Genomic DNA, 23,791 nt, shown 5'->3' with positions numbered 1-23,791 from the left:
AGATAATGGAGGCGCACACGTGCAAAAAGATAGATAGATACTTACATGAATTTTACAACTGAAAGAGTAGACTTTGAGTTACCACAAACTGATATACCCTTAAAATTAACAAAGCCACTTTATTCAAGTGAAGATATGACCTCAAATATATATTTTTGCAGCCAGGTCTTTCTAGATTTTATTTTTTCTTAATAGAAGTCCTAGTGCAATTATAAAAGGTCAGCATAGTACTCATTGGTCTTATTTTCCTATGAACCCCTTGGTTTTTAAGGTTTGCCATTTTTGGGGGGATACATTTGCAAGAGTGCTGTGTTGTCCATGACCTTTTTCTCAGCAGAAAAGTAATCCAGGTATAATATGAATAACTTATTATGAAATAAGCAACTTCACAGAAAAGGTCAAAATGTGGAATAAATGCAAGTAGGTCTCAGCATGAAGAACGGTAAGCTGAATGTAGGTCTTTGAATGGTACATTAGTGGCCTCTCCTGTTAAGGAAAATAGGGCCCCATGAGAATTACCTTACTTGTGTAAGTAAGTCACCTAGATAGATACATTAAAAAGATACAGCACCGCTTTTTTCCAGTTATGCCCTGCAAGTACCTGGTCCCTGAGGAAAGAGACTAGTCAAATAGCTAGCTCACGTCTATACCCTCTTTGAGATTATGATAAACTCAGTGCAGATATCAGAAATATGGACTAAGAATCACCAAAGATCATTTAGGGGGTTTATGTCTGAAACGGAAGGGCATAAAAGAATCAAAATTGTGTTTAACAGAAACGTGTTTGTATCCAAGAACTAAAACTGAATCCACTTCCTTCTTTTTCTTAATATAAGATTTTTCAGATGAATGAAAGATTCCCTTTGGTGTTCTGTCAGTTCCTATTCATTACGCTGATAGGAAATCTCGTGGCTCTCAGTTGCAAAGGGCCAGGAAAAGAATATTGCTCACACCACTTCTTAACTGATGTGGTCACAGCTTTCCAGGGTAAAGGCAGATATTCTGGTGACATAGCAGAGGTTGAGCTTTCCTTGAATTCTCTAAAATACTTCTGAGTCCCTGACAATGTTCATCCTCTGCTTTTCTGACTTGTAGTTACATCTTCTCATGCCAGTACACAGCAATTCAGCGTGCTTCAGGTAATGCTGTGATATTCTGAGTCTTGCCATTTTGGAGAAGTAAGCATTGCTTGGCTCTGAGGTTAGGCTGCAAAACCCACAGATTTAAAAAGGGCCTGATGATCAGACAACAAACCTAAATGGCAAAAAGACCCTCCACAGGATAACAAGTACAAGCATCTGGACCTTCCCAGATGCTTATATTAATCCTTCATTTGGTTCCTTGTTGGCAGGTTGGTTACTGGAAGGACATGGAGCAAGAAGAAGCAGCAGAAAAGGTCAAAACTGAAGGAAATGAGTCATCCATTCTCCTGACAGGATTAGAAGGAAACACATTATATCACCTAACAGTGAGGGCATACAATGCTGCAGGGTATGGACCACCTAGCACTGCTGTGCAGGCAGCAACCAAGAAGTCCCGTAAGTGATCTCAGTACCTTTGCTCAAAGGGAGAAGTCAGAGATCAACCTCTGCCCTCTTCAGTTTTCCTTTAATAAGGGTCTATAATAAGGTGGTTTTTTTTTCCCTTACTAAGAGTGAATAATAATCAGGAATGATTCATGGCTTTGCTTTGATATTTAGACATGAATTCATATGACTTTGCATTCATAAAAAAGGTTATATTCATAGAAAACAAGGCATTTTTCACAAAGAAGGGAGAGCAAAGAGTTCAAGTTCATAAGCTCCATAGAGCTTATGGGGTGGCCAGAGTAGATATACCGTAATCTATTAAATGACAATTCTGATACCAAAAAAACCAACATTAAGTACTCCTGCTAGAGCTGGGACCTTGCTAACACAACCGGTTGTAAATGTAATGAAAGATTACATTTACGTTATATATTACATATTATATTAATAGGTAGTTTCTTTTGATTTTCAAGAAACTACCTATAAAATGTATTTATGTACATGCTATTTTTCCTCCTCAGCTCCCAGCCAAGCACCAGGCAATATTATGTGGATACAGGACGGCTCTCATGTTTCTCTTGGGTGGGAGCCAGTCAGACCTCTAGCTAATGAATCTGATGTAATGGGATACAAGGTCAGTGCTTCTCTTCCTTGCTCACCTTTCTGTCTTCCATGCAACTCCTCTTCCTTGTTGGCTTTTTTCCCTTTCTTGTTTCTCTCTAAATAAAGTATGGTATACAGACTGACTGCAATCAGTTTTCATCATGAAAAGCAATAAATAAAATTGAAAAGAGCAAATTGTCCCAACATTTTCTGTGTTGTGATTTTCAACTAGTGATTATAAACTGAGTAAGCTCTATCTGAGAGATCAGATCATCATATCTGACTCAGAAGTGGCTATTAATAAGACCAGCTTGCAATGAAATTCCTACTAACACTTCAATGTAACTGTGTTTGCAATAGGATTTAGAGAAATGCAGAAGAATAAGGCAAATTAAAATGACATTAAAATTAATATTTTTTTAGAGCAGAAACAAATGCTTCAGTTTGTTTTGTGATCATGTTGGTGGTGTTCAACAATCTGGATGGTAACATCTGGCATTTAAAGTTTTGAAATTTTAAAGAGTAAAATCCAGATTAGCTCTTAAATATCAAGTAATAAAAAACAGTGGAATTCGCTGCCATGTTTTAAATCAAAGCAGAATGATTTCGACGTTTTTTTGAGGGGAAGGGTTGAAGCATATATACAATCATTTCTATAGACTACAATTTGACATTCCCTCTGATACACCAGGAAATTTAAACGAGAAGGTGTAAAATGGTTCAAATAAACCAGAAACTGCTCTAACCTTTATCAGAATAGTTGAGATTCTGAAAAAGTTGTGAATAGCTGAGATTCTGCAAAGTTGACTGCTTTGGGTTTTTTATACCCCTCTGACCTTTTCAGTATTGTCTAAGAACAGAAACTCTTACATAGAACCAAAAAGACAGGTATATACTCACTTGCTTTCCTCCCATGTGCCATAGGCTTGCACTGAGTTTCACAGGAGATGCAGGGATGCAATGTCCTTTCACATTCATTAATTGATACAGTTTGCTGTTAATGTTTTGAAATCACTGGGGAGAAGAGAGAACAGCAGATGGCTGTTGAAATGTAATGTCAAGAAATCTTTGATGAAATCATGAAACAGTTAACATTTCACTGACTGCACTATCTACATAAAATGTCTGGTATATAACTCGAATGACCACTATAACCATCTACTTTATTGACGTAGGTATTATTTAGGCAAGAAGGCCAGAGCAACAGTCAAGTTATAGAAACACAGAAAACCTCTGCAGTGGTACTTCTTCCTGATGTTGGTGTCTACATCATTGAGGTCTGTGCAGTCAGTGAAGGAGGAGATGGGACTGCAAGTCCCCAGATCAGAGTTCCATCTTTTGCAGGTAAAGTTACACTTATATTAGGAAGAGTGGTGATTATAGCAATGCTCATTAACTTTGTTTTTCTCTACCTGGGATAAAAAAAAAAACCAAAACAAAAAACCACCCAAAAATCAAAAAACATTTTGACAATCCTCTAGCTATTAGATAAAATCATTAGTCTTTAACTCTGTGCTGAAACAAAAGTATCTACTGCCATTTCAAATGCTCAAGAGCTTCTGAGGCACCCATGCGGGGCTGATAAACAAAGCAGACGATTTGCAGGAAACTTCTCTCTAGGGTAACATCTGCAAACCTAATGGAGCTGCAGATGTCCGCACGTGTACTAGGTGTCTCACATAGCATTATAGTCAGCTGAGATGTAATCCATACAGACCAACAGTGGAGCCTAGACAGCAATTCAGCTGATCTTCTGAATTTAAATATTCGGACATAGGCACATAAGGACATCCTAAGGTATCCTCTAACATTTGCACAGAACTGGCAGATACTGTGTGGGACTTAGAGGATATACACATGTCATTCTGGACCACCAGCCAGAGGTGTAGTATTTCACACAGCTAAAATGGCATGCATTTAGGTAGCTGAACCCTGTGTATGTGCCTGCTTTAGAATAAGCTGAAGTTCTCTATAGGTTCCGTTGACTCCCTTGAGTAGATATTATTTTTTTTATTAAATTATTAGCGTATTATTATGATGTTAATTATGATGTCTAGCTTCTATTTCCTCAGTTATTGTAATATGCTGAAAGAATTTAAAGTATCAGTATTACACAGGTAAGAAAGGGATGGAAGGACCAGTGGCAAAAAACAGAAAATAACATTGTCTTTTGCCTATACACAATGAGGCATCTTAATTCTAACTTTCTGCTAACACTTTAAAATTCTGCCAAATATTGCTTTTTAGGAGTCTTTAAGGACTGCTATCCAAAAGGTGCGAGCCTGAAACTTCAGTCTAGACCTAAATTTCAGTTCTAGTCTAGTCACAAACTAGTTACAGTGCTATCATCAGAATGCACAAAACACCAACCCTACTCCATGGAATATTGATTTCATGTATCTTTTGAGCCATAATTCTAGGACACAAAACCTTTCATTCCTTCTAACCTGATATTTTTTATTAGATTATACACAGCAGATCAGTTTCACTTAGAACAACTGTTGTCCAAAGAAACCTAGTCTGGTTCCCTTTCCATCCTGCAATCTGTTGCCAACACCAGCCCATAGCACAATTACCATTAGCATGGCTTTTTAAAGGACTGCTATGATCTAAAAACATCACTGGGCTACTGGGCAAAAGACCACTTTTTCGTCTGGATAAACATCAAGATCAAGGGCTAGCTTTCATTCCTTGTTCCAGGAAGTTTTGTGTTTGTGACTCAGGGCATCTTATGCAGCCAAAATCTTTTTGAGGATTAAGGCATAAAATCACTTACCCTTTTGGAACTTCCTATTCATTGTTCCTTAATTACTTTGCTTTTCATTTTAGGAGGGAAAGTAACAAGTGCTCAATCCACCTTACATGTGTTGTCTACTTCCTCGTCCTCTGTAACATTGATTTTGGCACTGATGGTTCCTTCAGCATCATGGTGAAGACTGCAGACTTTGTCGTTGTTGTTATTTGTTTGCTTTACCTTGATGACACCAAGGGATGGAGTTTTATGTCTGTGGAGTAACTGGAAACCCGAGCTAATCCTTAAAGACCCATAGAAAAGCCTGTGGTGCACTTAGAGGAGCGTTGGAGACACGGTCAATAATTCATCAGGTTTTTTTTCTCTTCTTTATTTGTAAAAGTCCTCTGGGGAGGGGACACTTCTTGGCCCAAAAATATGCAGATTGTATGTAATAAACTTTTGTAAGCAAAGGTAATTTCTGTCAAAGGTACTTTACTTTTTTAATACGTTCTATTTTGGTGACCCCAGTAATGTATCATTAGGTGTTTAAGTAGTGGTGTCTAGTACAGTACCTCTGTTTGGTTTGGAAAAAAATCCCTTTTTAAATATAGAACAAAGTTTGATACAGCTTTGTCAAATACTTTTCTTGCATCCCCTATTGCTGGTTGTTCCTCCTGACAAGAGAAAAATATAGTTTAGATACACAGCCTGCTGCAAAAGTACAGAGAATTTGTTGATTATCTATTTAATAATAATTAGTATGGTTATGTATTTAATTAGTAAAAAGAATTGTCAATAAAATACTAGACAGTACACCCAGAAAGTGGCAAAATGGAGCAGAAAAGCCATTTATTTTATTGCAAGGTAAATGGAAAGTGATTGAACAGAAACAGTTTGGTTTTTATCAAATCCCGCATGATTTGATGTCAAATGAATCAAATATTTATTTTCAATAGCCAATAAAAAATCATTTCGTAATGCATATGACAGTGAAAACACTGGGCATTTAAACATGATATACATTAGGCTGCTAAGTACACAAATAAAGCAATGCAAGGAGATAAACCTAATTTTTCCAACCACTTCTCAGCTGTAAATTTTTGTTTTCCTCTGGGTCCATTTTTAGTAACATTCTGTGCTTTATGTATTTGATAATCAAGTTGAAGTATGTATGAAAGTGTATTATGGAGACAATATTAAGATCATTTGGAATGTAATCATTCACATATATACAGACTCCAGTAGGATATATTTTGGAGAATACTGTGTCTGAAAAAAAAAATCCTTGGCTAAGTGCTACTGAGCATCATTCCAGTTATTTAACGAATTGGCTCGATTTCTGTAGCTCACTAGAGATTATTCCTGTAGCGACCGTGTGGTATCAGTTTTAATCCCCACTTTTTGCTGTACCAAACAATTTTTCACTTGGTAGAAAATGTGAACAATTTTTCTACATTGGAAGACCTTTTCACTTATTGGCACCTGAATCAAAATAATCCCCAGGGTATATAGAGTGCGAGTTTGTACAATTATAGTGTGCACAGTGTTATGAGGGAGGGTGTTTTACTACCATGTGTCTAGGGATCATGCCTAGGATGAACATTTCCTTGCCTTGGAAAAATCAAGTCAAAAGAGTTTAACAAGCATGTCCTAATAGCATAGCTCTTCTAGCTGTCCATCCTGCTAAAAGTTTTGAAGCAAATCTATTATTTGGGTTGATGTGTTCTAGGTCTAAAATTCTCTACCTGTGCCCTTTCTTAGCAGCTTTAAAACAGTAGCCAAGAAAGCACAACTCAGATCAAGTGCTTGGTAGGTAAAAAACTGACTGATCTTTTTTCTTTTGAATATTTTATCAGTAAAATTTTTCAGAGATGGTTCAACTCAAATATTTGTTACCCACTAATACTTTAAATAATTTTCTAAAAAATAGGGTTTAAATTTACTTAATCACCATGTTGCTAGGAAAACAAAGGCAGGATAGCTAGCTGAGCAAAGACTGTAGATAGAGACAAAATGAGACCTTCTACATCTCTGCTTCTTGAAAAGCCTTTGAGATTAAAGAAAGGAAGGTGGAATGTACCTTGAACAAGCTCATAGAAAGTACCCATGTGCTGTCATTTGTAAAACAGCAGCATTGCTACTGTGCAAAGAACTTGCATCAGCAAACCATCATTTTTCAAAAGGTTAAAATAAACAAGGATAAAATGATGAACCAAAAAGCAAAATGGCTATTTTATAAATTAGTTAAGCATAATTTCCTCTATTTTTTATACAGTTGCTTGCCAATGCAGTTTATTTCAGAGTATTCAAAAAGGCTACAGTCACTGCTGGTGGCATTTTGGTTTAACAGATTTCTGAATACAATAAATGGCTATGCTTTATATGGAGAATGAAAGTCTGATAAGGAGATAGAACTGCATCTAGATAAATCTCGATCTCTAGTCTCAAGATACAGATACAAATATTGAACATACCATCAGATAATGTAGTTATATTACAGGGACAAAAAGGGGTATGTTTTATATTCAACATGAATAGAATATGTATTTTGCATCTTAAATATATTAATAAACATGTTTTAAATGTTTAAGTATCTACGTATTACCTATTTGTTACTTTGTAGAAGAAGATGATTCCTTATCATGACATACTCTTTTTTAGTTGCAAAGGAAAGCTCTTTCCTTCTTCATGTAAAAGATTGTACTAGTGCAGTCTAGCATCACTGAGGAGACTGTATTTTTGTATAATTCCAGAAGATCTGTTTGGAAAAAAAATAATTAGAAAGAAACTTTGTTTTGCAGACCAAAAGAAAGATAGTGTCATGGCCCATATCAAAATGTTAGCTAAATTGTATACAATCTGTATATATGCTATATATACAATGTGGAAGGCACAGTAATATAATAGTTCCTGTGTACTGTTCTTGTAACATTAGATCTTTTTAATAAATAATTCTCTTTTTATTGACTTTTATCTCCTGTCAGCTCCTGAATTATATTCATAGAGGACAGGGTGACACGAATATTTTGGATTCTAGAAGCAATAGCCTTTTAATTACATGACTTTCAAGAAGAAAATCATGTATCTGCATAGTGAATGTGGACAATGGAGCCATTAAAATTATGTAATTTTTGGCATCCTGCTATAATTTCACATATGTGTTGGTTTCCCTGTATAGATAGTACTTTTACAATTAAATAAATGAAAAGTGCAAGAAGGCTGGAGCTCTCAAACATGGAACTCTACCTAACAAAAGATGCAAAATAAGTCTGCAAATTAGCTTCAAAGATAAAAGCTCTTTGCATTGAAGGAAAAAACCAACAACAAAATCATGAAAAGAACTGCTTTATAAAGAAGCCACCAAGGGCAATCCTCTATATACTGATGTAATATATAGTTTCTGGGACCTCTCTGGCGTATATAACATTCTTTCAATGTTACCAATGGTACCAATACCCCATGGCTGTGCAGGTACAAAAGCATGGTGTGGCCATTTCATGTTCAGTTGAAAAGTTTAGTTGCTTTGTCTTATATTTGAAATACTTTGTGTGACAAATCACAACAAAAAAGCTTTCGAAAATACACATAACCTTTTGGAGAAAAAAATGTCATAATGGATGAGCCAATTATAACAAATATTTTTCTTTTTTTGGTAGTTTTATTTGCGTTTTTAATAATCCCTGGTCACTTCTTTATAAAATTCCTATTTATAGGGGTGAATGACTTTGCAACACATTGAGAAGTCAAAAAGCCCATTTTGAAAATAAAAATAAATTGCGACAGTCACCAATTGAACTGAGACTTCAATTACAAAATGGATATGGCTTAAATAGCATATTATATCAGGACTTGCATTAAATTAGTTCTGAATGTCACAGAAAACCGTAATGACCTGGTTTTGCTGACATGGAGAACTGTGTATACTGAAAATCCATACCCTATCAGAACGTCTACCAGACTGCAGCCCACTCTTGCTCTTTTATGGCCATCATCCCAGTTCCTCTGAAGATGAAAGACATTTTCCTTCTTAATTACTTCTTATGCTTTTGAGCAAAACAATGTCAAGGGTAAGAGAAAATGAGCAACATTTTATTACAATAGATTAATTGGCTTTGGGCTATTACAAATAGTCTCTCTAAGCATGCCAACACACAGGCTGCTTCCCAAAATACAGGTCCTCAGTCTGCTCTAAGACTTTTGTCTCAATTCCAGTAAAGACTTTGCCTTTATTGTGGTTCATCTTTTAATACAATATACAAAATAATAATTGTGTATGTATACTAAAGACTCACAAGCCTAGAAGAAAAATCTGTGGAAAATTATACACTATTACTTATTACAGGGGTCAACTGCTCAAGCAGACTGGCACAGATGTTTAGATGTGCAGCTATTCTTTCTTCCAGAGCTCCTTTTCTGCTGTCAGACTTCTAAATAAGCACCCCATCTTGTATAAAAACCTACTTAGTCATCAGAAGAAACTGATAAAGAAATCTGTGATACCTCTTGGCTCATCTTTTACTATCATGAAATGTATATGTCTGGCTAGTGAAAAATACCCTCCTTCTTGGTATTTTTTTCTTTTCATTTTAAAAAATATAGAATAAAAACATGAGAGTCTTCCTGAAAGATACAGTTATCAAGATGAATAGCAAAGGCAGGCACTATACATGTTAATCACAAATAAAGGTATTCAGCATATTTTTATTTCGTTCAGAAAATAAGATGGGGAAAATGTATCGATTTCCTTTCAGCAACAGAAAACGTGAATAAAAAGATACTGAAAGTATTTGAAGCATATGTGGGTCAAAGCTTTAGCAAGTACAATTTTACTCTAAGGTGCATTGCTCTGATGCCTGGCTGAGCAAGCATTTCCATTTCATAACGACACCATCTCTTATTTTCTACAAAAAGGACTTCTTAAGACAGGATATTAAAATAGTTTGTCCCTGATATTCTTTTAAAACTTCACCATGTGGAGTGACTGACTGACTTTTAGAAAAGCAGCATTAAGTCAATTCCTTAGTTTTGTACAACTCAGTCTCTTGGTTTTGAGTAATATATACCCCCAAATATATCATTATTTCGGTGAGAGTTATTCTAGGTGATGACATTTTATATGTATTTTTGTTCAAATTACAAGTTTCACATGTGATTTATGTGAAAACACTGAATTCCCACTCTGCTGTGACCACAATTGTATTACATGGGCTGTCAGATGATCAGTAAAGGTAATGCATAAGTCTGGTATTAGTTCTTTTCTAACATGGAGAAGACTCAAAAGCAAATTGCTGATGTTTTCTGCTTATATTACATTTATTTTAAGTCATATTAGGAAAAAGCAGATCACCTGCAGTACACTGAGTGTCTCTCCTGCCCCATTAAAAAGATTAAAAAGTAGCACTTCGCCATGCCCTACAAGTCTCTGGGCAGCCCCTTCTTCTTCCCCCTGCCCTATCCTGTGACTAAGTGTCAAAGGGTACATGTGTATAGGGAGTTGGGGAGAAGAGAGACAAAAGGAAGAGGAAATCCTTGGGTGCAGTTCCCCATGAGGATGACCTGGAGTTCACTCAGCCTCCTGCCTGAGCAGTGTTTGCTTTCCAACAAGCCGTCAGAAAGGGTAAAGCAGACATAAAGCAGAGGAAGCACTTTTCCGCATCTGAGAATGATTGCACTAGATTACCCCCAAAAATACTATCCAAAAACCTACTGTGTTAGGTTGCTATCTGTCAACACTTTCTGACATTCTCAGGGAAGTAGAAGCTAATCACACAGGTTTTGAATGGGAAGTGAAAGGAATTTCATCAATACAAATTTCTCATTAAAAAAAAAATACTTGAATAACCAGAGTGCCCACAAGGGAAAATATCAGTCTTTAATGCTCTTCACAAAAGCTTTGGCCATTAAATGCAGGAGATAAAGCTGAGAGGTAGCTGACTGAATGAAAAAAAAAAAAAACCCAACCCCCCATCAGATTTCTAGATCATAAATGGCTTGAATATTGCTGGATCTCTGCAAGTTTCCTCTGCAGAGAATCTTTCCTTTTGGATCATTTTTTATTAGACCCAAACATTCCTTGGAAGTTTCTGATTTACTAAAAGCTATGACACTAAAAGTCCTTCAGCACAAGAGATCTGCAGCACATTAAACCATGGTGTGACAGCATATTGGCAAACGTACTTTGCTCAAGGCATAGCTACTCCCACAACTCTTCCCTCCGCTAAGAAAATATTTACCTTCATGAACAGCAGTGAGGTGGTGAGGCATTCCTATTCTTAAATGGCTGCTGAACACTTTCTTACTTCTAGTCAGAGTACGACTGTTAAGACACTATAAACATCTAAAAAAGGTGAGAAAAAATACAGGAAAAAAAAGCCCACAAAGCCAATAGGTCTTCTTGTGCAGACCAGCAAACAAGCCAAACCCAAAATGGAACTACATGACTCACATAACCCTCTCCATCCAGATAATACGGGGAGTGGGAAGTCTGTTCCTCTGCACCCCCACCATAATTTCTTAAATTTCAGTAGAATAGGATCTGTACTGCCACAACTTTTCACAAGGCTCTTGGCAAGGTGTTATAGAGGAGGAATGCCAGCCAGGAAAAGGGAGCAACAAGCTTTCTGTCTGTTTTGTGGTTGATGTTGCCAAGTTTACAGAGCTCAGAAGTAAGGTGAGAGATGTCTGGCCACCTTATATCTCCTTTGGACACCTGAATCTCAAAATTATGATGATACTAAGCCCTTTCAGGTAGTTAAATGGCGGATAATGTTAGAGCACTCCAACAGAACTGCACAAAACAAAGTGAGGGAGGAAAAAGACAATGAGTATGTTTCAATGCCAATAAAAGTGAGGTGAAGTAAATCTAAACCATACTAACTTCATGCTGAGCGTGGAACTGACAGGTAAAACTCAGGAGAGGGGGCTTAGAATAATCTCAAAGGGAGTCAGAAACTCCTGGCTCACCATATCACCATATAGCAGCTGCTAGAATGTAAAAGTTGGGGCCCATCAGGAAGACTACTAGGTGCAAGAGGAAACAACACTTTTCTAGCAGGCAAAACTTTGGGTTTGTCACAGTACTGGTACTGTGTGTGCTTGAGGTCTCCATAGCTCAAAAGGACATAAGAGAAAGACGGCTAAAATAATCTAGGTTATCATCTACAACATCTGCCGCCTGGGGAAAGGCTAAAAGGACTAGGGCTTCGCAGTTTGGACACAAGTGGACAATGGATAAGAAGCTATCACACCCCAGCTTTCTCTCCTATTCTTCTTTCCTGTGCAATAGACAAAACACTAAAAAGGTCTGTGAAGGACTGACTCCCAAACCTCTTCATCTTCCTGTTTGGAAACAGTGGAACCCAAGTGCTTTACACGCAAAGTTAAAGATCCTAGTTTATCTGTCCAGTGAATACAGAACTATTCACACAGAAAGCTCCAATATTGAGTAATGCTTGCAGACCATCTCTGTTACCTGATAATAATGAATCAACTAAAGACTGTAAAAGAATGAACACAAAACCTTACCAAGGATCTTCCTATCCTTGCACTGTTTCTTAAGCAAGATACAGTCTGGAAGAGTTTTAGGTAAGACAGCAGAGAAAAAGCAAGTATGTTCTTTCTCTTTTATGAGTAACAACATCACGTTTACTGCCAGACCATCAGAGAACAGGGGAAATGAAAATGCAGCATTTTTACTTTCTCTTTTATGCTGAATACACTAAGTGGAATTATTTTGGTATAATGTAGAAAAGATGCCTGATTGATGTAGGTTATAATTTGAAAACTTAGTTTTCTGCTTCTGAGTACACACATACTGACTAATTAACTTGAACAGCAGTTTATAAGACCAGTTTTTACTCTGCCCATTTAATGAACAAAATCCAATCAACCACCCTGTTAGCGTAAATGGAAAATACATGTCTGCAAGAATGATAAATAACTGATTGCCATAGTGGTTAGCATAACATGCCTCCTGGGAAGCTATTTGGCATTCAGGTCTCACTAGCACTTTTTAAGGATTGATACAAGCTTTGGTGTGCTTTGCATTGGACTTGCAGCTTACTTAGATAGGAAGACATCTTTTTAGATTTGATGACTGACATTTTCATTTTAAACTTCTGCATTTCTGTTTATAAGAAAATGAATCATATTTTTCAAACCGTTGCGGGTGTTTTCACATGAAATGTATGTTTGGCTTATTCCACTTTAAAAAAAAAAATTATTTTTAGTGGTCCCAGATGCTTCAAGCATTATAGCTGAGCTAAACCAGTCTCAGTAAAGCCGTTGCTGGGTGACAATTAAACAACCTAGTGACTTTAGAGTCTCTGTGCTCTACTCTGGAAGTTTTTAAAGCCATTGTATACTTGAACTAGCTGGGCTGTAGAGACATCCAGAAATTAAATACATCAGATGATTCCCTGGATTAAAAAAATGGAGGATGTTTTAATACACGAGAGGTAATTTGAAATGCTAATACCATTAGAGCACAGAATATCTACACTTGAAAAACGGGTGATTCAGCTACTCTTTGTAGTTCCTTAGCTTCAGTTCCAATTAGAACTGTGCTTTCGTGTATTGGTCCATATTTTTAGCATATTAGCTTGTCCAATATCAGATGAAAATCCCATTCAGATAAAAAAATAAATCTGAGGGGGCTTTGCAGAAGGCTGCTATGCCTGTCAGAATTGACTGATATTTGGGCAAAGCTCCTCCTGAACTGTAGGGTCTTGCATCATCATCTCAGACTGGGTCAATAGAGCTGCATTGTGTGTTTTTTCCATCTTGCATCTGTATGGGTTCATTTAAGCCCAAGAGAATTGAGCCAAAAATAAGTTCTATTTAAATTCTTGAATTTAATACAAAAGTCTTGAATTAACTGACTAGGAAAAACAAGCAACTCATATGTTTTCTTACCCTATAAATTTAAATGAGGCACAGCTTCCAGAGAGGTACATTGAAAATCAGAAGGGAGAGAAATACCCTCTCAAGCTAGCATAGATGCACAAGGGCTGGGGAAAAAAAAAAAAAAAAAAGAAAAAAGTTCAATCAAAGAAGGAATTAACTTAAATTTCCTATCTGTCTGGTGAATTTGAAATGGTTCTTGGCCATCCTTCCATTACTAAATATAATGGAAGACACACAGGATTCCCATGGGATCCTGCCTGCCAGCTCTCCTGCCCTTGTTGCCTCAATCTCACCCTAAACTCTTGATCATAGGAAGGAGATGCCAATAAAAGGCTCCCTCTGTTCATGGCCTCTTCCATGCCTGAAGGGTGAAGACACCAGACACTGATTCACACCAGTAATTCTGAACTGACTGAAGACAAAACCCTGACCCTTATTCTTACCCTCAATAACAGTACTAACCTGAGCAACTGCTGAGGAACAGCAACTTCCATTTTAGCTGTATAGCCCCTGCATAGCCTTGCATCACCTGCTTTGGGAATAAATTGTCCACCCTACCCTAAAGCACACTGTGGAGGTGGGTTTCAAAGGTTTGTGTCTACTGAACCTGTTTTGAACTGAACCTGTTTTGAAGGGTTCAATTGTCATAATTCGCAATATCTGAGAAGGTTTATACCTCCATCACAACCCTGGGAAATAGCTTCAGATGTGTTGCTTGAACACCAGTTTCTCTGACTGCCCACTTAGAATATCTCAGAAAGGCCCATGTACAACCTAATTCTATTCATGTTTACACAATGCAGACATGCAAAAGGAAGATGTGTTACACTACTCCTCATTTAGCTTACGTTCATAAAAGTGTCCAAAACTGTGCAAAGCTGCCACTGAATAAAACCCCAACAAAACAAACAAAAAAACCAACCAAACAAAACCAAACACAAACAAACAAACAACTCTGTATATGCACAAACGCATTCATTACGTTTGGAATGTTACAACATTTTAAAGAGCTGAAGCTACAAAAAATGTGGGGCATGTTTAAGTTTAAAATTGATTCTACAATTTTACCTATTACCCTAAATCATATTTTTTTACTTGAATGCTTGTAAACAACTCAGCAGAATCAGAGATGGAAAAAATAATTATACCTGGAGAGTGAAAAAATCCACCAGTGAGATAGTTACCTTAAAGGAAAAAGTCAGTATATATTAATAAGTAAACTGTATTGCGACACCACATAAAGCTGACAGTCTGATGCCCATTAAGATATGTATAAAACCCAACAACTGAAAAAAGAAGAAAATCAAAGCAAGCAATAAAAATTCTTAACCTCCAGAGTTCTAAGAAATTTAATCTTTCACTGCACAAAAGAAGACCATTTCACTTCAGGCTTTCCAAAAATATTTTATGCAGTTTTCTGTATAATTTGGCATGTTTCATGTCAAATGAGTTTTCCAAAGTGAAGTTACAGAACAGATTCTAAAATGCTTGTGACTTCTTTTGTCCTTAGCTTGTATGAACCTGTAACTTTTATAACACTCATTGTGTTCTTAAGCTGAAATCACTTTTTTGCTCCAACACTCAGTAATAATGTGGGCAAGTCTCACACATTCAGGCTGATGCTTCTGTCTGGTACCCAAATTGAGAATGGGCATATTTGCTATTTTATTTTTCAGTTAAGCTGGATATATTCCAGCTAAAATGAGCCTTCCATTCAGTTTTGTTGTGTCTGTATTTCAGTCCAAGGGTTTCCACATATATTACAGCAGTGAAGAAGCAGGAGTTTAAAACTTCTTTTTCTGTGATGCAGTGGTTGTATACACAATTCCCATTCATTGTCAAGCACATGAGGCATGTGCATGTCTTATGTACCTAAATAAATATCAGCTGACGTGTTGTCATTAAGGTTCTTTATCTTTCCTTGAATTCCTTTAAAACAGCATTGCTTAATGCATGATATTACAGTGCATAATTAAACAAGAAGTGACTAGGATAGATGGTGACCTTTTCCAAGTGATTTCCATACATAACATGCTGCATGTAATGTGAAACGATGGTTCCTGAACGAAGCCTATCAAAAAGAAAGACTGTTCTCTTTTATACTACCATTCTACAGAGCTGTGTAAATGAGTAGGATCTTTAAGGCAAAATCATAGTGTGTGACATTTCATTTTCATAACCTTTTCATTCCATGAAACTATATTTTAATGGTATAATCCTTGTAAAATATTAATGATTTTGCTGGATGTGACAAAATTTATAAGGCAATATACTCAGCATCATTTATAAGAATACCTATTATAAGTGCACTCCAGGTATAGAGAAACAATTCTACTGAAAAAGTGAAATATTCAAAAAGATATGTAAAATAAGCTGTGATTTGTGTATCACCGCATTGTGTTACTAACTTGAAAAATAGTTTTACTTCAAAGGACATGCCAGTGAGCTTTGTAAAATTTTCAAGTAAAGCCCAATTCTGAGTAACAATGAATCCATCTTAGGCAGAGATGATTTTTCACACAGAAGAGTAATTTTAAATTCTGTTTTATACTTAGAGCATCTTTCACACTGACCTTGAAAAGTTCCCAAGTACATATCGTACAACTGGGTGCAAATAATCCCAATGCATAGGTAACAGCAAACAGGTTTCTAGCATATAAAATCAGTGTAAAGTTTAATTCCATTAAAAGAAAAAAAAAAAAAATCCCTCCTCTTTCCTAACTATTCAAGATCTGCTTGTTTTATTCCTGGGAGGTTTAAGAGAGTGAAGGTGTTACCTGTGTTGATGAGGAAAACATGATTCTGCTTAAGGCAGAAGCCTGGAAATTCACCCAACAGGGATTTATTTTCTGGTCTTTTTGTACCTTTCCACCTCTCCTTTGAATATGTAGCTTTCTGTAACATCAAATTCTTGTGACACATGGAGAATGTATTGAATATTGAGAGTTTTGTGTAAGACATATGAAACTGTACATTTATGACAGATTAAGAGAAATAGGATATTCTTGGTTGATATAGCTCTCTATTTCTAAATTAATAGCATAGGAAGAACTTATCCTGGAGTGAAGTGGCCAGCTCAGTGCTGAGCTTACCTTCACCAGTCTCCATATAAGAAGACAGAAATCTTATATTCCCCACAAGAACATACACAGGCCAGAGGAGGGGGCAAGGAAATATTTCCAGGTTGTCACAGCAGAATATAAAAACATTTCTCCAGAGCTCTGTCACGAACATGGGGGGAAAAATTGCATCTTATCTGAGAACTAGCCAAATCTGACTATAGCATAGTCTCTGTAAAAGAGTATTTTACCTTGTAAAACTCTAAGGCATAAGGATCACGATCTACTCTTAGGAAATCCAGAGACAATATTGATTGATTAAATAATTCTTTACTTCAAAACAGACATAGTTTTCTGTGTGTCACTTTTGTAAAAGAGGAAGTATTTATATGTAATGCAATTTGAGATTTTTAGATTAAAACTCTAATGTACATTTACTCATTCGCACAAGTATATTGCTAATATTCACCTCAGAACCTGATACTCAGTAGATCTTAGGTACCTTAAAATGAGTCATGCCAGTCTCATGCTGTTTAATTTACATGTACAGTCAGACATTTTTTACATTTTTTTACTTCCATGACTATATCCTTATTCAAACCTTTTATTTCATTTCTTCTGCAATTACTTTTCAAGTTAAAAAATTTTAGTTCCATTTAGTACGAAAACAAGGCTTCTGAAAAACATTGCTCTTTAAAACTTAGTTAAGTCAATTCTAGTAAACTAGATTCAATAATGATCCTGTTTTAAAGTTAAATTGCCTTCCAGACACCTGATATAATGGAAAGATGCATTATAGTCCTTATGAAAATTATTGGCAAAATGTAGCAGTTTTAGACCAAGGCAAGGTGAGAGTAGTGACTGAGTGTTCACTTGGGTAAACAGAAGGAGCTGTGAGAGCCCGCAACTTAACTAAAATGATTGCTTTTTTCTCAGGGCATGGAAAGACAACAGGTGATAAATGAAAATACTAACAGATGACCTGTTCATTCAACTTAAAATCTTTATAAATTGCAAGAGAACGTCAAGATCTTCTTTTGCATCAAAGCTATCACTAATGTGGAAAAGAAGCTTGCTCTGTTTCAGTTATAATACCAGCAGCAGGTTGCTAAGACCTTTGCAGTCAGTGCTCTTTTTCCAAAAGGTGGCCCTCATTATGTGGTAGAATATCTTCCTGTGTAATTAAACTCTGCCTTAGAAAGAAGAGTTCTGCTCTCCTCTCTGCTATTGGATATCTCATAGTTGTAAAATAAGTGCTTGGATTTTTTTTTGTGGTTTGGCTTTGGAACTATGGTGCAGTGACATCAGGGAATATAGACTTTATTATGAGACACTTTCTCAGAAAGTAGGATCCTGCCATTTGCCCTGATACAGATGGTAACCGAACTGAGAGACTTTCTGGAAACTTATTCTATTGATTTTCCCTCCCCTTAAACACACATTCTGATTCTTGAGGTCCTGCCCTTTGCTTGTGAATCTGCTCATCTTTGGGAAATTAACAAATTAAAATCATGAGGAGATCTAATTTTGCAAGGACTTTTTTCCTTCTGATCATCTAAGCAGAGCATGCTGGCATTTGTTGAAAAAGCCCCTCTGCATATGTGTACTACCCATGGCACATTTTTCCAAGGGAATTGAGCTATTGTTGCATGACTCTCAATGCTAATAGCTCAGATAGGAAGACTTAAGTCTTATGTTTTTACAAGCAGTATATTCTAATTATATGGAGGAACTTCCCAGAATAATAAAGCATATGATATGTCCAAGGTTCACTATTTAAGGGATGAAAAAGAGGTTTCTCACTAATTAGAACAGTGGGGGAATATAAAAAACTTATCTCAGGACGGGAAGTAAGAGAAGAATAGCCAGGCATTTTACCCTTCAGAAAGGTTTGCTTAAGCATTTCAAGCCATTTCAGTGCTGACAGGTCTCATTTCCCTGATGTAATTAGTAAAGGAAACAACAATTACCTGCAGGTTCATTAAATAATTCAGCACTGTTACTCATTGTGAAGTTAATGATCAGTAGGGCAGATGATTGTTATGGGCACAGTTAGTACAGTTGTTGGTATTCAACAGCAACACTTTCCTAAAGACAGTATTATTCTGCTTTTACATTTTATCATTCAGATATATTAATGTTTTCTGATTTTTCATTGATTAACTGAAAATTATTCTAACTGGGACTGAGTTTTGCAGCCTAATTAAGATAAAGATTTTTCAGAGTATAACAGATTAACTGTCTTATGTCAGTTTCTATGAAACAGCTTTTGCTTACATTCATGTCATCTAACGCAGACCCACCAGCAACATAATGCTAGTACTCATTGTTGTGAAATTCTCAATTTAATATCACTTAAGAAAACCTGGACCTATCAGAGTATTAACTTTCTGTGCCAAGAGACAGCCTCTCACACAGCAGTTTCCATTCTAAGCTGCCTGGAAGGCTCTGTCTCATCCTTGTCCCAGCTTTGTAATATTCCACCTAGACTGCAATAAAGCAAATAAAGCAATATGCATAGGCATAAAACTCTCAGTCCTTTGGAGTACACATCTGAACTGCTCTTACACTTCTATACTATGTTTCCCCAGAATCTTAGGTTCATTTTAACGCTTTTGGTCTTTATTTTCCAGATGATAGATCACCTGGGTCCACTGTGTGCATGTATACATTTATATTAAAAAATAAATCCAACACTTTTGAGGAAAAATCATAGTGAGGAGCTGTATTTCTCATGGGGGAAAAAAAAAAACCCAAACCCCAAAATAACCTTTCTACCATAAAAGCTGAGCTTGTTACTCATGACAGATAGGCTTTGAGAACTTTCTGAGACAGGGATTGAAATTTTACAGGAACAAGAGCACAGGTAGTCTCATCATCTCTGTTCTAATTGTGCATTTCTTACCTGCTTTCACAAGAATAAACTCAGAGCAGCTTGGTATATAACAACTTATCTCTCTAAAGTATCAGCATACCATATTTTCTTCTTATTCTATTCCCAGAGGATGTCACATACTGACGTATAGTAACTACTGGCATTAGTTTTATAGCACAATAGTACTGTCATTGGCCTTTCAGCAGCCTTTCAGCTATCCAAGAAAGATGCCCCAAGAAGTTCCATCTGTAAGTTTTTCAAGCGTCTTGTAGCTTGAACCTATCTTGTAAAAATTATTTAAGAAATTGATTACTGACAGTTAATGCATTGCATCGTGATATTTTGATCACTTTTTCCCTTTAGTCAGAATTTACCAGGATTTTGTGACAGAGGAATAAACAGGCCAACCATTGCCTTGGCCACACTTTACCAGAACAAGCAGAAGATGGACCTCTGTCTTGCCCTTCCAGGAGGCAGAAAGCCAAGCAATGTCCAGCTGACCAACAGTCTGGGAGTCAGAGGAAACCTCTCCCCTAAACTTTTATGTTTCATAGTTAATTATTTCTTTTACACAAGTGTCAAAGAAAAACCAAAACCAAAGTTTTATTTCACAGGGCCTTTGTGCAAACAAAAGAGTAAGGTTCACTACACGTCCAAAGAGTTTGAAAATCAAATAGGAGTTCACAGTTCCAATTACCATGCTTCAAAAGATGGAGGTATTTTCTTTTGGATTTGGCCATTAAGCAATGTAAACACCATTTTCATGTAAATTTATAGAAACTGAGGAAAGAGAATGGAGCTACCGTATAAGCATAATATAAGCAGTTATATCTAAAGTGAATGGCTTCATGTATAAGGAGCTGTTTAAAACCCAAACATAAATCACAAATAAATAAGAGAAAAAATTAAACTGGCTTTCACAATTTTTCTCAGTATACTCGGCAGCAAAGTGGCAGGACATCCCAATCCAAGTAAACAAATTGCACTGCACATCAAAATAATAACACATTGTTTTAAAACCCACCCTTTATTCAGCAGAAGACCATTTACTAGATTTATGAAAAGGAATTTTTCAGACACCCCAGACCTTCAGCAAATATTAGTTACTCTCTTTGTTCCTGTTGCATTTTAAGGTTATTGAGCTTGCAGTTGCTAAGGGAACAGCCTTCATTTATTTCAAGTATTATCAGAACTAGAATACCACTCTGCAAGAGATAAGTCTGCAAAAAAGTAGCATTAGATCTAAATCAATGGGCAAAGTATATATATATATGTAAGACCATACACAGTCTCAGAGATGAGGGGTAGGTGGCATTAGCTCAAATGAGTTTAAACAGCTTGAGTTTCATTTAACTACCAAATTTTCTTGTCTGTCTCTTACAGAAAATGTATGACAATATTCTGAAAGAGTTCTCAGCCTTTTCTATGAATACCATCTGCTGCAAACAGTTTCATGTTAGGCCACTGCCAGTGAATATAGGTTCCTTTTGTTAAAGAAAGCATTCAACTAAACAAGTTTTGGAAATCAGCAGGTGATGATGATGTGGCACACATTCAAAAGGCAGCCCAGGCTAATATGAAAGCTAAGCTTTTGAAGGATGAGCTTGTCAACATCAGTGAGAGACAGAGTCAAATCTCTTACATGTCCCACTTGTTAAGCAGACAAAAAGTAATGCCTCAAGACAGAAAAAAAGATTTTAAAGCATGTTCAGGCAATGTCATTTTCTTTCCTCTCCTAGCAGTCTGAAAGTCTTAAATTAAATTAGAAGACTTGAAATCTCTTCTCTGTATCATAGAATCATAGAATCATAGAATAGTCAGGGTTGGAAAGGACCTTCAGATCATCTAGTTCCAACCTCCCTGCCATGGGCAGGGGCACCTCACACTAAACCATGTTGCCCAAGGCTCTGTCCAGCCTGGCCTTGAACACCACCAGGAATGGAGCATTCACAACTTCCGTGGGCAACCCATTCCAGTGCTTCACCACCCTCACTGTAAAGAACTTCTTCCTTATATCTAATCTAAACTTCCTCTGTTTAAGTTTGAAGCCATTACCCCTTGTCCTACCACTACAGTCCCTAAGGAAGAGTCCCTCCCCAGCATCCTTGTAGACCCCCTTCAGATACTGGAAGGCTGCTATGAGGTCTCCATGCAGCCTTCTCTTCTCCAGGCTAAACAGCCCCAACTTTCTCAGCCTGTCTTCATACGGGAGGTGCTCTAGCCCTCTTATCATCCTCGTGGCCCTCCTCTGGACTTGCTGCAACAGCATCTGCCAGGGAGAGCAAAAGCCTAGACAAACCATGCGATAAACTAAACCCAACAGGGTGAGCTTTATGACTGTGCTATTCCACAGTGTGCTGATGACTTCTAGTCATTTTATTTCAGGAAAGAGTTGCCACAAGCAAAGATGACATCCATTGCTCTTCTCCTGCTGTATACAGCATAGAAGAATGCACTGAAGCTGATAAAAGGCAGCCTGTACTACCCTTTTGCTCTCTAAATCCCTCTGTCCTTTCCTAAGATCTACAAAGAGCAATTTTGCAGCAGGCCCAAGACAAACTAGCAGCCAAATGGTGCCAATATACCCAAAGGTAAGGCTGTGTTCTTAGATTTCCTTCAGCTAAAGTACACAAAGCTGCAAGGTTTCTTTCAGAACATGGGCCAAATCCTGAGGTCATTATTCACACTGTGCAGGTTCTCCATTTCTACTAACACTATATTGGAGTCCTGTACAGATCTCCTCAGACAAGAGTTTGTTTAACAATGAAAAATACAGAGCATATATAAAAATCCTCCTTTATTACTTACCTTCCAGCAAACACCTAAGGATGGAAGTTTAGGGATCCAAAATGCCCTCATAAGAAGTACTTTCCACGAACAATCTCCTGACAGGATGACTCTTGTTCTAATCATTTGGGAATTCAATTTATTCTTCTTACAAATACAAAATTAAATTGCTGTTCTTAAAGCCTTTTCATCATATTTCAGTGCAATTGATAATTCTTCACACTTTCATGGGCTTGAAAGTCTAAAGAACAAAAAAAGCCCTGCATGACCAGCAGGTCGAGGGAGGTTATTCTCCCCCTCTACTTCACTCTCATGAGACCCCCATGCAGGCCTGTGTCCAGCTGTGGGGCCCACAACGTATGAAGGACATGGACCTGTTGAAGTGAGTCAAGCGAATGGCCACAAAGATGGTCAGAGGGCTGGAGCACCTCTCTGATGAAGACAGGCTGAGGGACTTGGTGTTGCTCAGCCTGGGGAAGAGAAGGCTCCAGGGAGACCTTACAGCAGCTTCCAGTGCCTAGAGGGAGCCTACAAGAAATCTGGAGAGGGATTTTTTACAAGGGCAGGTAGTGACAGGACAAGGAGGAATGGCTTTAAGCTGAAAGAGGGTAGATTTAGATTAGATATTAGGAAGAAATTCTTTACTGTGAGAGTGGTGAGACACTGGCACAGGCTGAGACACAGAGAAGCTGTGGACTCTTTTTTTTTTCCAATCTCAAATGCTTATAGTCTTACTGAATATTGTTAAACAGCTGCAGAATGTCATGCCAGAGGCTTTAATTTCAGTGCAGCTGAAATCACATACGAGGAGCCACTTTTGAGGCGTGACATTTCTAATGAATCCTATGAACCTTATTAGTGACACTGCATACTCGAAACTGCTACCTGTTGACATCATTTTTCACATTTATACCTATAAAAATGCAGTTCTTCTTTTAGTATAGTTTCCTTACAGAGGATAAGAGTTAAAACATTTTGCTTCTACACAGATGCACTTGCATTTTTCAGTGCTGATGGTTCTGATGTCAGTGAGATGTAGTCCCAGGAAACTAATTTTGTAAAAAGATAAGTCAGTAGCATTCATGTGCTTTGCTGTATTACGTGTTGTACTTGGATATACATTTGTATTGTATCGTTTAATCCATTGGTCTGCTAGTTCCATTTAAATTGCCGAAATTAATATAATTTTGCTTAACCCAGAGCTTTTCAGGAGAAAACTCTGTAAAAATGTAAAATACTGAAAAGATATGAAAATATTATTTGAAACAATTTACAATATGGTAAAAGCTGTTGAGATCCA

General features: G+C 37.0%; 1 protein-coding gene across 6 annotated transcripts in view; it reads left to right on the top strand.

Annotated features, from left to right (window-relative positions):
• CNTN5 (contactin 5) overlaps positions 1–7,839 on the top strand; it is a 642,678-nt gene extending 634,839 nt beyond the window's left edge. For all 6 annotated transcript variants that reach the window (XM_030475688.1, XM_030475690.1, XM_030475689.1 and 3 more), the window contains 4 exons: positions 1,352–1,538; positions 2,051–2,163; positions 3,308–3,476; positions 4,962–7,839. In XM_030475688.1, coding sequence (XP_030331548.1) covers positions 1,352–1,538; positions 2,051–2,163; positions 3,308–3,476; positions 4,962–5,065 — 573 coding nt within the window. In that variant the 3' untranslated portion in view covers positions 5,066–7,839. The remainder of the gene's footprint in view (positions 1–1,351; positions 1,539–2,050; positions 2,164–3,307; positions 3,477–4,961) is intronic.
• The last annotated feature ends 15,952 nt before the right edge of the window (positions 7,840–23,791 follow it).

This window comes from Strigops habroptila, chromosome 2 (assembly GCF_004027225.2).
Source record: "Strigops habroptila isolate Jane chromosome 2, bStrHab1.2.pri, whole genome shotgun sequence".
In the NCBI taxonomy this organism is placed as follows: Eukaryota; Metazoa; Chordata; class Aves; order Psittaciformes; family Psittacidae; genus Strigops; species Strigops habroptila.
The sequence above is the reverse complement of the archived record's forward strand: the minus strand, read 5'-3'. Positions and strand labels throughout refer to the sequence as shown.